The sequence below is a fragment of the Labrus mixtus genome, chromosome 6 (genome assembly GCF_963584025.1).
Source record: "Labrus mixtus chromosome 6, fLabMix1.1, whole genome shotgun sequence".
NCBI lineage: Eukaryota > Metazoa > Chordata > Actinopteri > Labriformes > Labridae > Labrus > Labrus mixtus.
In genome coordinates, this window is record NC_083617.1 from 15,770,748 (window position 1) to 15,783,275 (window position 12,528).

The window sequence follows — 12,528 nt, forward strand, 5'->3', positions numbered from 1 at the left end:
GGCCACAGGCTCAGGAATTCACATTTCACAGCCTCGGATTTTCCAGCAATGGTGGAGAGGCGAAGCAATTAAAACGTCGCCGAGTTTTTTCTAAGAGCGTGTCTTTTCCCCCCTTCTTCTTCTCCTTTAGTGTAAATAGCATTCACTTGGGCAAAGGCAGTAAAAACACAATTGTTGCGCGAAGCAGATAGATAGAGAGAGGAGAGAGTATTGATTTACACGCGCATATTGTTTGGGATAAAACAGACTCTCACTTGTTCGCTGGTGTTGAGAAAGAGAGGCTTTAAGAACCAGTGTTGCTCTCCGAAATGTATCAATTAGACAAAACTCGCTCGGCTCCTCTCCTCTCGTCTCAACCTCTGCCTCCTGACGTGCAGTGTTACCCGGAGACAGCATCGGCTGCAGAGCGCGGAGCTCTTTGACTGCGGGCAACAAGGCGTGAGGGAGAACTAATCTTCCCATTTACACGTTTGTCGCAATTTTACCTAAATGAATTTTAATGCTAAACGAAGGATAATTCGCTTTCTTGCCGACCTCTTCTTTCCTCGCATCGCCTCCTCCTCTCCATATGTGAGAAAATGACAGCAGAACGCATGCATTAGCTGCACATTATCCACAGCAAAAGGCAGAAAGGTTGACTTAAGTGTATGGTTCTTTAAGAATAAATGGACCTTCTCTCTTCAATGGGCATTTGTGTACATTATAACATGTCCGTGCCTGATTTATCTTCACTTGTAGCAACATGTATGTGTTTATATTTCATATCTGCATGTAGGAAGATAATGTGAGACTAGTTCTGAGTTCTGTTATTTGAACAAAAAAAGTATTTATTTACAACACAGATGTACATATATACCCTTCAAAGGAAAAGCATAAGAAACATGACTTGTCTTCAAAGGAATCTTAAAGATGTGCGTAATACATGTTTGAAGCTATGGATAATGAATGCATTGATAACCCACTCAAGCACATATGCACACACACTCATCCCCCTTCGCACACACCACGCACGCACGCACACACACACACACACACACACACACACAGTGACTTTTACATTCTCTCCTGTCTGCTAATCAGCATTACATCATCTGGTTAACTCAAAAATGAATGGATTGTAGTATAAATTGTGTTTTCCTGTTGCCTCTGCCTCTACCTGTAATCAGACTCCATCAAACACAGAGGGGGAAGAGAATCCACTGGCCATGTTAGTCCTCGGCCTTGTGACATAAAACACATCAATAGGACACTTTATAGACTCAGAGGCCCTTAATCACAGACTTGCATGGAGAGGAAACAGAGGAAACATGTTTGTGGGACACGTTGTTGTGGTATCTGATCTACAGTGATTTCTTTAGATTGTTTAAAGAGCTCTTTTATCATGTCTGTTAGCCTGCTTTTCAGCCACATTGACCTATATTATGTGTCTGTCATGGATAAAAGGTGAAATTGAACAATTGGATAAAAAAACAAACCTTAACAACCAGTGTTGTTAGCTCCTCAGAAACAGTGTTAAGCTTGATTTTATTGTTTTTGGAGTTAATTCAATGAGTTGAGTATTTCATGATTTTGTTATACCAAAAAAGAAAAAACTTCCCACCAATAGAGTAACACATATTCAACTGAATCTGATGTGAAAAGCTGCAAAGAAAAATCACCAAAAAAAGGTGAAGACACCGCAACAGTGACACAAGTTAGCTGCACCCTGGTATGTTGTGGATGGATTGTGTGTACTGTATGTAAAACAACAGTGCATATGTATCGCTATCAAACTCTTACCAATCAAATAAAGGCCTGCGAAAATGACAGACTGATCGAAATTGTCCGTTTATTCACTTTTTTTTTCTTTTAAAAAAATGCATTGTGATTCAATGGAGGGAGGGGCAAGAGGTCAAATTGAATGGAGAGACTGCACACACATAGTGTGGAAAGAAATGAGAAAAAAGAGAAAAAGTTCACATCCTTTTTTAAAAAAATCTATTAGAAACAACATAATATGCAGAACAATACAATAGAATTTACAATACTTAAATTCCCAGTTCTTGTGAGAGTCCAGCGTAATTTTACAACAGTATACAGTATATTTTTTTCTCCACTCACTTCTCAAACCAGGGTTGATAAAGTTATACTTTTAATTTCTTTTGTCTTGCCACCCCTCCTTTCATGTTTCAATCCGCTATATTTTTTTAAAGGGCACCTCTTTTGCTTTGTGAGTGTCCTGTCAGATACAGACATTGGCTTCTCCTTGGTCCAATTCCATCATCCCAAAGAGCGAATTGCTCTTCACAGGAAGTCTCTTTTGTTTTCCAAAGAGTCTAGAATATATCACCAGCTGTGCATTCACCGAAGGTACAGGCAAAGAACACAGTGTGTCTCTTGTGTGTCATCAATGCTTTCAATCGCAATCACTTTTAATGGAGGAATCCCTGTGATCCTATTGGGCAGAGGCAAGACGGCGGAGTCTAGTGCCAAACCAGAGTAGAAGCAGGGGGTCTGTCGGGACAGGGGGTCATCTGGATTGGACGAGGCTGGATCTTCCGTGCATCGCCAGCACTGGATACATAGAAAAAGTAAAGAAGGCAGTCATGGAAAGTTTCCACGTTGCAGATGTCAGTCAAAGAAAACGTTGGGTCTTGAAGGCGGACAGAGGTGGTAGCTGTTGTCATCAGGAAGTCGAGAAGTCCTGTTGCCGTGCCGTGTAGGCCTCTGTGAGACCCATGATGCTCTGGTTTGCCCTGCGGTTCTAAGGAGAGAAGAGATCAATGGTTAACCAATTACTGATTTGCACAGATAGAAGGAGATATTTAATTTGGGACAGATTGTAGTCTGTTGTGAATTTTAAGGGTTTCCACTCAGACAGTGTCACTGTTATGTGAAGGCCTTTAACTTCATCCACTAATTACACAGCACAGGGAAAGTCAGTGCCGTTGTTCTTAAAACAAAAAGGTTTATCAGGAAGGAATGATACATTTTGAACATTACATTTGGTCATAGTATTAACATGCAATACATCCAAAACTCCAAAAAACAATGTATTTGCAAATACATTTAAATAATAATCTCTTGGAACGTTGTGTATTTCTCAGTCACTAGGGCAGAAAGAATCTAAATGCAAACAAAAAAAAAAAACTTAGAATGACTAAGATGCTATTAATCATTCATTAAATATGACAATAGCTCACAGTAGACTTCAGAAAAAAAGACTCTCATGTTACATTTTCAGAGCAATAGCACCTTAAGGTTGATGAGGAGAAGTGGAGTTTGTGGCAACTTCTTCAAACACAACATGGTACTAATCTGGGTCAAAGTACAGTCCAAAAACAGCCCTTCACTAAGACTATGTGGATGTACTAGAGAGATAGAGAGAGCTATTGCAGGGTTTAGTGAGTTAATCCTACACCCTCAGTAATGCTTATTTAACAGGAGGAGAGGACTTAGTGACCAAACACACACGATCGACTTGAAGTGATATCAAGGTCCAGTACTTAACATTTCCTGGATAATCAGTTTAACTTGACTACAAAATTAGACTTGGATTCTTTCTTTGATCACTTCCAGTCACCATAGAAACTCTTCCAGGTCAGTATGAACATGACTCACAATGCAATCTTGATTTAACAGTTTCCTTTCCTGCCACTACAACTTCGGTTCTAATCAACCAAAAACCCTGAAACTGATGCAACCTTCTGTTTGTCATTAATCCTCTCTCATACAATGAAAAATGACGTGAAGAAATCCATCTTTGCCCCGTTCCCTCCGAGCATGCCTCTCTTTAAAGCCAACAATAGCCGCAATCCATCTCTTTACCACAGCCATTGTTGTCAAAACCAAAGAGAAGTGGCGAAGCTCACAACCACATGTCACCTGAGAGCACCAGGGGCCCATCCACGCGTTTGCCAAAAAAACAAAAAAACATGAGGGCCACTACAAATGACACAAAGGCTGGGCAGGGAAAAGGACAATGAGGTGAAGCGGGAGGAGGACAAGGCCATCGCTAATTCCCTCCTCCATCACTTTTCACCTGAGCTACCGAAGAGAATGGGTGCGACTTACAGAAGAGAAGGTGAGCTATGATGTTGGCTGCACATGTTCCAATTAGCTTCCTTTTAATGAGCGAGGTGGTTGGGGTCACGTAGCTTTCTGGATCTAATGGCATCAAACCTGTGACCTTTCTATTGTGGTTCATAACCTGTGGTACTACAACAAGCTTAGCTATTAGCAATGCTAGCTCAAATGCTGGGGAGATTGTGTTAACATTTAAAGCAAGTTGTGAGTCTGTACAACGAAATATACATTACTCAAAGACAAACAAAAATCTTAATTTGGTTGGTTGATTTACAAGTACCAACGCAGAAATTATCATCTATGACTATATTCAAACCTTCAAAAAAAGAAAATCATTGCCTTAATAGCATTAGCGTCCTGATGACTGAAGTAAGTCGTTGTAAAGGTCCTAATAAACACTATGTGTGCTTGAAAGAGCACACGTTGCTAATAAGGTTTTTCACTTAATAAGCCAATCAATACATTGAGCTGTAGGCCTCTTTTCTTGAACTCCAATGGGGATTCCAGTGGGGCCAAACAACAGGGACACACATTCACATGGACAATACCAAGGGGCACGAAATCCCCATCGGGACCTGTTTCTCCAATGTTCGTTAATAGTAAAAGTTCATCTACCAGAAGGAGAAGTTGAGAGTGGGGGTGACGGTGCGAGGGCGTGTGGTAGTGGGGGTGGGAGGGGAGGGGAGGGATCTTGACCCCTCAGCAGAAGGTTAACAAATTTGCGCTTAATGATTGGAGCAGGGTATCCTGGGACAAAGGGTCTCCAGCCGAGACTGGCAGCAAAGGGGTTACAGGCAGCGTTCACTCGAGCGTTCTACCCCAACATTTTGGGGAAAAAGCTGAGAGTGGGGAGGGCTGGGAAAAAAATCCATACACTGTGTGACATAATTAATTTTTCCACCCTGTGACAACTATGTCCTAAATCTGGAAATTGCTGTTTTTCAGTAGGCCACCCCTGGCTAATTCCGTGGAAAAAGGGAAAAAGGGAAAGCAGGGAAAGAGAGGAAAAACGGAAAGGGGGTAAGGGTCATCCCAGAGTCATTCTGGTCCGCTATCAAAGGCTCGGCTCGCTTCTGCTTCACTTGCTGGGCTTCATCTCTGCTGACAGGTGTATTGTTTCGCAAGGGGATCTAAGCTCTGTAATCATCACTGGATGGAAAGCATAACCCTTTTCACTGAGCACGACTAATTGGCTTTAGTTTTAACTAATGTTGCAGTGTGACTGCTAGGCACACCTTCTGTATCAAGGCTCAGCACTCCTCGTGACAATAACCGCTCAATTTAGCCCCGCGGTAACAAAACCTCAACTCTGCTAATGAAAATTGCTTATAAAATATAATGAACCTGTGCTCTCTTAATCAAATAGGATAACGGTTTCCCCCCCTCTTGTAATAACCTATTAATTTAATTGGTCATGAAAGAATATAACACATCGCTTACATTTAATTGACCTAGAAAGGAAAGTAGCAGTTTTTGACTGAGACAAGCTAGCAGCTAGCAAGCGTTAGCTAATAAAGCTGTACAGAAGCTAGTACAGAGGAAGAGTACATTTTCCTGTTTCTTCTTCTTCCTTCCTTCCTTCCTCTTTTACTCCCTCTTACCCCTCCCTCATGTCGTTCATGCTTCCCTTGCTCACCATCTCTTCACACCCCCCCACACCCCACCCCTTTTCCTCCGCTGTCTGCTCGTCTTCTCTGCGCTTTGCCCGTCTCGCAGAGGATTCCTCTGGTGGCCCAATTACGAGATTCAGCAGGCAAATTGAGGCTGTTTAAAGCAAGGTCTGCTGGGAAGGCTAGCAGCTGCTGGAAAGAGGCAGCTTGGACACAGAGAACCAGTCCTCATGTTTACACACTCGCTCACATAAACACAGACCCATACACTCACATGTCTCATTCTGAAAGCACAGCCTCTCTATTAGCATGTCTCCCTGCATTTCAACCCTGAAAGATGCCACTGTGTGTAAGATTTTCTGTCTTGGCTTTGGTTGTTGTGGACATTTGTGATAAAAACAAGGGTGGCAATATTTTCATTGTGACACACATACACACACTCGCACACACACATTTTGTGGAGGGTTAATGGTCTCTATTTTTGTAAACTGAATAAGTCAAATCCATTGGTCACACCTCTGGTGATGGCATATTTAATTTGGATCTAGTCAATTAGGCCCAGCTAAGCCCCATACCCTGCTGGCTACCTCCTCCATTTTGCACTAGTTTGTGTCCCCTCCCTGTGCCAGGAGTAATCCTATTACCATACACACACATGCACATACACACACACACATACACACACACACATGCACACACTTTTGTGCGTGCAGACACCCACATATATGGGCAAACGCGTGTATTTTCACATATGACAATTTTTTATATTGTATACACACATGTTCACACAACACACTAATTCAGACAAATACACAACAATGATATCTCATAACAATTGGACCCCTAGCCACTTTTAAAACCCACTGTGCACTGAGACAACACCAAGCTAGTATACATCCAGAATTATGTGGGAGTCTATTTGGCCCTGGGGCAAGAGGGACAGGGAGAGAGATGGAGGGGGGGGGGGGAGAGGAGGTGAGAGAAAGAGAGAGAGGCAGAGAATTAAAGAGAGAAAGAAAGAAGGTGTTTTTGTGAGAGAGAGTGAGAAAAACCCCAAACAGGGAGTAAGACAGAGCTCGTATTTACAAAAATATATAGAGTGCAAGAGAGGGAGAGAGGGAGGGATAAAGGGAGAGAGAAGGGGGGGGGGGCTCTTCTAGCTGGTTAGTGTATATATTAATGTGGCTCATGCATCAACAGCAACCCGGCAGATTTATGACACTTAGGGGGCGCTCACTTGCCTTTCTCTCTCCTTGCACCAGTGAAGACTGCTTACATTTTTGCCAATCAGTCTGTTGCCATGGAAACGTCCTACCTGCCCCCCCACCCCATCCCACACCCAGTCTCACCACCCAGCCCCCCTGTCCCTACCCATCCCCGCCTTCTTTCCCTCTCATCAAGACCCCCCTCCTTCTCCATACTTTGCCCCATTCGCCCTCTTTCTTCTCCAATATGTTGGTGCGCACACGCACACACACACACACACACACACACACACACACACACACACACACACACATTTTGACAGAGTAATTAATAAAAACATGTGTACCAAACCGCACACAAAATGCATCATGGTTAACTAAGAACAACTTTGAAATATTAGAGTTTATTTGTTCTACCCATAAAACAGAATTGAGTCACTGCTTATTATTAGCAATCGCTGCGGGTTATTAGTATAATAGTACTTCTACACATGCATGTCTACTGTCTGTTTTTTCCTTCTTTCCTCTCCCTCCCTGATATGAAGTTGTGTAGCTATTGGATATGTGACAGAGCAAAACAGCTCCACACACACACACACACACACACACACACACACACACACACACACACACACACACACACACACACACACACACACACACACACACACACACACACACACACACACACACACACACACACACACACACACACACTTGGAAACACACATTTCATACACAGAGTTACAAGGTTGTGATCAAAGGCTCTTATCACCAGAGCGAGGGCGGGACAGTTACAGAGAGAATAACAGAGAAAAATCAACCTTGGAAAAACAGAACTCTGTTTGCAACAAGAAAAAAAAACGCCTTGGAGAATTGTCGTTTCAAATACATGGTCTTAAACTGTTAGAATCTCACATACATTTTCATTTTAATATTTGTTTTGTCTTATATTAACACATGATCACATATCTACATTTTTTTTTTTACTGAAGGTGTAGGTCAGTAGTGTGTGTCCATGTGTACTTACATCCTCCTTTGTGTGTTGCGACCGGTCGGACTGGGGCAGGGCTACATGTAGTGCCACTGACCTTCCATGCCCATGTTCATGCCCATGCCACCCATGGGTCCTGAGAAACACAGATACAGTGGATTTAAATTTCGTAAACCCATATAAAGGGGCATCTTGTCACTGAAATGTAACAAAAGTTATTAAAGACATTTATAAAGTCATTGCAACCAAGTTTGACCTGGAAAATGTTTTGCAAACTGAAACACATCTTCATACCAGAGATTTTTTTCCCCCTGTGAAACTAATTTAACAGACAACATAGCAGCGGCGTGGACTGGCTTTAATCTGGCAGGGCAGGGTAATGGTAGGAGGGGGGGGGGTGGGGGGTTAAGTAGCCTGGCAGTTTATCCAAACCTGCTGACTTTGAGTGTAGGGTGAGATAGGGTTAGAGACTTGAGAGAATCCCAGAAAACAGGGGATAGAGGAGAGGAGGAGAGAAGCTTAAGGACAAACTCTGGGATTAGACCTGATGACGTGAGAGAGAGAGGGACCGACCAAAAGCCGAGAGGGAGTGGGAGTGCGGGAGGAAGGAGATGCTTGTGTAATGTGATTGACCACACCTGTTCTGGTTTGTGTCTGTCGAGGGAGGGGGAAGCGGCTGTGTGCGTGTGTACAGAATGTGCGTATCTTTATCACTGGTTTTAAGGATGAACGTGGAACCTAGATTACACTTCACCACCATTATACGAAACGACTAGAGATACTGTGAGAAGATGAAAAAAGAGAGCAAAAAGGTTGAGAAAGAAGGGATGAATAGGATGAGGCGAGACTCAATAAAGGGGAAAGAAGGAGGACAGTGAGGAAAGAAAGAAGAGAGATGGGAGGAAAGAAAGGGACAGACACAGAGAAAGCATTACCAGGTGGTCTGATTCCCATGTGCTGCTGGCCGTCCATGACGAAGCCCCCCATCGGCTGGCCATCTGGATTGTAGGGAGCTCCTTGACTTACTGTGGATGGAGGGAGGAGACAGAGGGAGGGATGGAGGGAGGGGACGGAGTGGTCAATTAGTGCTTTTAATTAAGGCTCAGTGGCCGAAGCAGGATCATCTGTCGGCCTGTGCACGCATAGGCAGCCGCTATAGTCTTTTAACGTCTCTGTGCTCCGTGTCTGTACAGCCGGCTCTGCACTGTAAGCTTCTGGTAGACTTGAATGCATCTAAACTCTCTGATAGGGATCGGACTGAGAGTGGTCAACACACACTATTGTGCATTTAAGAAGCACAAGAAATGTTTTTTTTTTTTTTTAAATCAAGTGAAAACTGTTTTCAACAGAGGGACTGTTTTAAAACCAAGAAAGCCTGCGAACATGACTGGAGTCCTGGTGTTGATAAAATAATTTGTATCTAAATGGAAAGCCCTCCTGGTATGTTAGAAGCAAAATAAGGACCTATATTATCTGGCCTTTTTATATTTAGTTATGCTGTAGCCTTTGTCCAAATGTTACTGTATTTACATCAGGTTTATCCCTAGTGTTGGTTTTGACTTATTTAACTTTACACTGACTTCATTTTTAATGTCTTCTAATACGTTTCTCACAGTCATTCTTTTAGCGATGAAAACTGTATTTATTGTTGTCAACCTTTTTTCTTGTTGTATGTCTCTTTGGTCCCACATTGAGCACTTTTGGTCGCATATTTGTATGAAAGGGGTTGTATAAAGGAAGTTGGGTTGAGCTTTTATTTAACAACTCTACATAAATACTTTTTTTCTTTTCTAAGTTGTTATATCACAGCACATTTGCGGCCTGTAATGCCAACCTGAGATACAGGTTTAAAGAACACTCTAACACTCATGACAATAATGTACATAAACAGCACTTTAGGACTTAAACCTGTGTATTTCTAAGATGTTTTGCCCCTATAGATGTATGATTAAATACATGATCAAAAGAAAAGAAATGAGCTCCAGGCGGACGCTCTAAAAAGGTCAACTCACGCTTGCTAAATGGCCTCAGAATGTGCTCCTACCTGAATGCTTTATCTAATAAATACTGCCTTTAAGCAGTGAGGCTAAGTGAAACCTGATAGACTTCTTATTTTTTCGCTGACCTCCATTGTTCGGCGCTCATAGAAATCCACTTACCTTTGATTCAGGCTGTTTGGGGGTCAGTCAAGCAAAAGCAAGAACTCAGCCCCACTGAATGCCTTTGAACTTTACTGCGCCCCTAATGCCACCCTGACCTCTGACCCCTATTACAGGTAATAAAGTTTATGGCAGTCCAAACCAAGCCATGCACCAGGGGGACCGTTCATTCGCTCCCCTCACTCCTTGAAACAGCCACAAATAGCGGTTGAAAAGGGGGGAGGGGGGGGGGGGGTTTAAAGGGATAAGGGGGTAAAAACAGGTCTGTAGCCAAAGAGCCAAACAACGGTCACCCCAAAAAAGAAATGAGTGTAGTTCACTTTATGTTTTGGTTTGAGTGAGGGAGGAGGGATTTAATGTTTTTTTTTTTCTTCGCCTTGTTGGCAAAGGGGGAAGGAAGGTGTTAAAAGCAAACTTTACCGAGAACACAGCTAGTTTTGTTGACGGGATAGAACAAATAAATCCACTCGTCGTTAACTCTTTCACAGGCAAATTATTTTATCTCTTAATTGATAAAAACTTTCTCACCCCACTTCAAAGTTGATTAATGGTTGGTGTTAATGTTTAAAAATTTTGGTTCTTAATTTTGGCAGTCATTTTAGAGGACACAGCAGAGGGGGAAAACCCCCTACAGGATTTGAACATTCCAGGATGGGGGGCATCAGTCCTGTATTTACCAGCCGAGGGGCCTCCGGGTGCATGGAGTATGGACTGCTTTCGCCTGCGAGACTTGAATACAGTAACTAGAGGAGACTTGCCTGCACGGTTTGACTGGTCGATCATGGGCTGCACTATTCTCCTCCTGGCGTTGATGAACCTGCAGCAGAAGAAAAACAAGAAGGAAGAAACATTAGAAACAGAGTCAGTGTATTTTTCTCAAAACATCATGAGACCAAAAGTGCTGACTAGGTCTTTGAAAATCTTGGCATACAGCATAAAAACAAACACACTGCCAAACCAGTCTCTTTCTCTTAGTAAACCATAATAGTGATGCGGAGAAATTATTCTCCTCCAAGCAACCCTTAGCCTCTGAAAAGCCCAAAACGAGATTCTGCAAAAGTAACATGTTAACATCTCTGACAACCGAGGAAGTTTTCTGAAAATGCAGAAGTCCCAAACTTGTACAAACTCGCACCGCCTCTGCTTACACACAGACTCATCAGCCTGAAAACACTGGGGTCTTTGTGGGGCGAGGCTCAACTGGGATTTTCTCCCTGCCTGTTTGAAACACGTCTACGCATCTCACTTTGTTGGAGACGTTCCACCTCTCGGCGAGCTGAGATTTGCTGACTGTTTTACACATTTGGCTTGGAGCTCGGTGGCGGTGTGGAAAGTGTTTGCTGACAGAAACATGTCATGTTGCCACTGGTGAGAGGCATTGTTTTGGGTGATACTCTGCTAAAACAGGTAACCATGTGTTACTCTGTGACAGCAGGAGCCTTTTTTTAGTGTGTGTTTTCACAGGAGCAGGTTTTGGTAGATTCAGCCTCCTCTTTACCCTGTGACCTCCTATAAAAGCACACCATTTATTGTGCACACAGTTACTCATATTTAAATCATCCTCAGCCACACACACAATCTTTTTTAATCTCTCTCCCTCTCCTGCATCCATTCACACACATCCACGCCCTCACACAGGCTGTGCTCTGGCCTTGCTCATCCTAAGCCATTGTGAAATGACCCTTTGACCTGTAATGACCCCAGGGAGAGAGGGCTCTTGGGGCTTCTGACTTGATTTATGTGTTCCTGCTGTTTCCCCACCGGACACTTCCATTTCATCTCTAAAAAAAAAAGGGGGGGGGGGGGGCAGCAGCATTAGGCTAACTTTAAAGGAAACAATAGACGGCCATGCTTCTAAAGCTGGAAAAAGGAGTGTTTAAGAGATCTAGGGACGCTGAGGAGGAGGGGGAGAAACAAAAGGACACAAACAGGTGCTTCTGTTTGACCCCTAATTAGTGAATGGGACTCGTTTTTATCACTTTGATATCCGTGCTTTTACTGCTTTATAGTGATCACTCTATCTTTTCGTACGCTACCTATCCTGTATCACCTTCTGAAGCTGGAGCTCAAGGGTATTAGGAGATGGCGAGTAGCGTAGAGACAGCATTGTGATGGGTTTTCATGATTTCTATGTTATATTTTATAATCCATTCTAGCAAAATTTCTCATTTTTGACCATGGAGGTTTCTGTAATAAAATAAAAAAATAAAAAAAAGTGAACTCATCAACCTTTCTCTAGATGTTTTTACAATTTTGCCAAATTTTTGTTACAATAAAGTATGTTTGACTTTCAGGGGGGAATGAAACAAAAAAGAGCTAGGGAGGAATGCAAGTATGCACTGACATGGCAGAGCACCATCAAATGAGGGAACGTCTGGAGTTTTATCACCAACACACCCTCTCCCTCCCTGTTTTGCAGGGGAGATATGGAAGGAGGAGCGAGGGAAAGAGGGCAAGGATGGTTGAGGAGGCCTAAGCATTCCTTTAGCACTCCT

At 42.9% G+C, this 12,528-nt stretch overlaps 1 protein-coding gene across 2 annotated transcripts in view; it reads right to left on the bottom strand.

The window, feature by feature from the left end:
- Positions 1–801: 801 nt before the first annotated feature.
- Positions 802–12,528, bottom strand: part of meis1b (Meis homeobox 1 b) — an 80,595-nt gene continuing 68,868 nt past the window's right edge. Inside the window, exons 10-13 of one of the 2 annotated variants that reach the window (XM_061040250.1) lie at positions 10,792–10,850; positions 8,810–8,899; positions 7,911–8,010; positions 802–2,743 (exon numbers count right to left, since the gene is read on the bottom strand). In XM_061040250.1, the coding sequence (XP_060896233.1) occupies positions 7,952–8,010; positions 8,810–8,899; positions 10,792–10,850 (208 nt within the window). In that variant the 3' untranslated portion in view covers positions 802–2,743; positions 7,911–7,951. The remainder of the gene's footprint in view (positions 2,744–7,910; positions 8,011–8,809; positions 8,900–10,791; positions 10,851–12,528) is intronic. The other variant, XM_061040251.1, reaches the window with a different exon arrangement.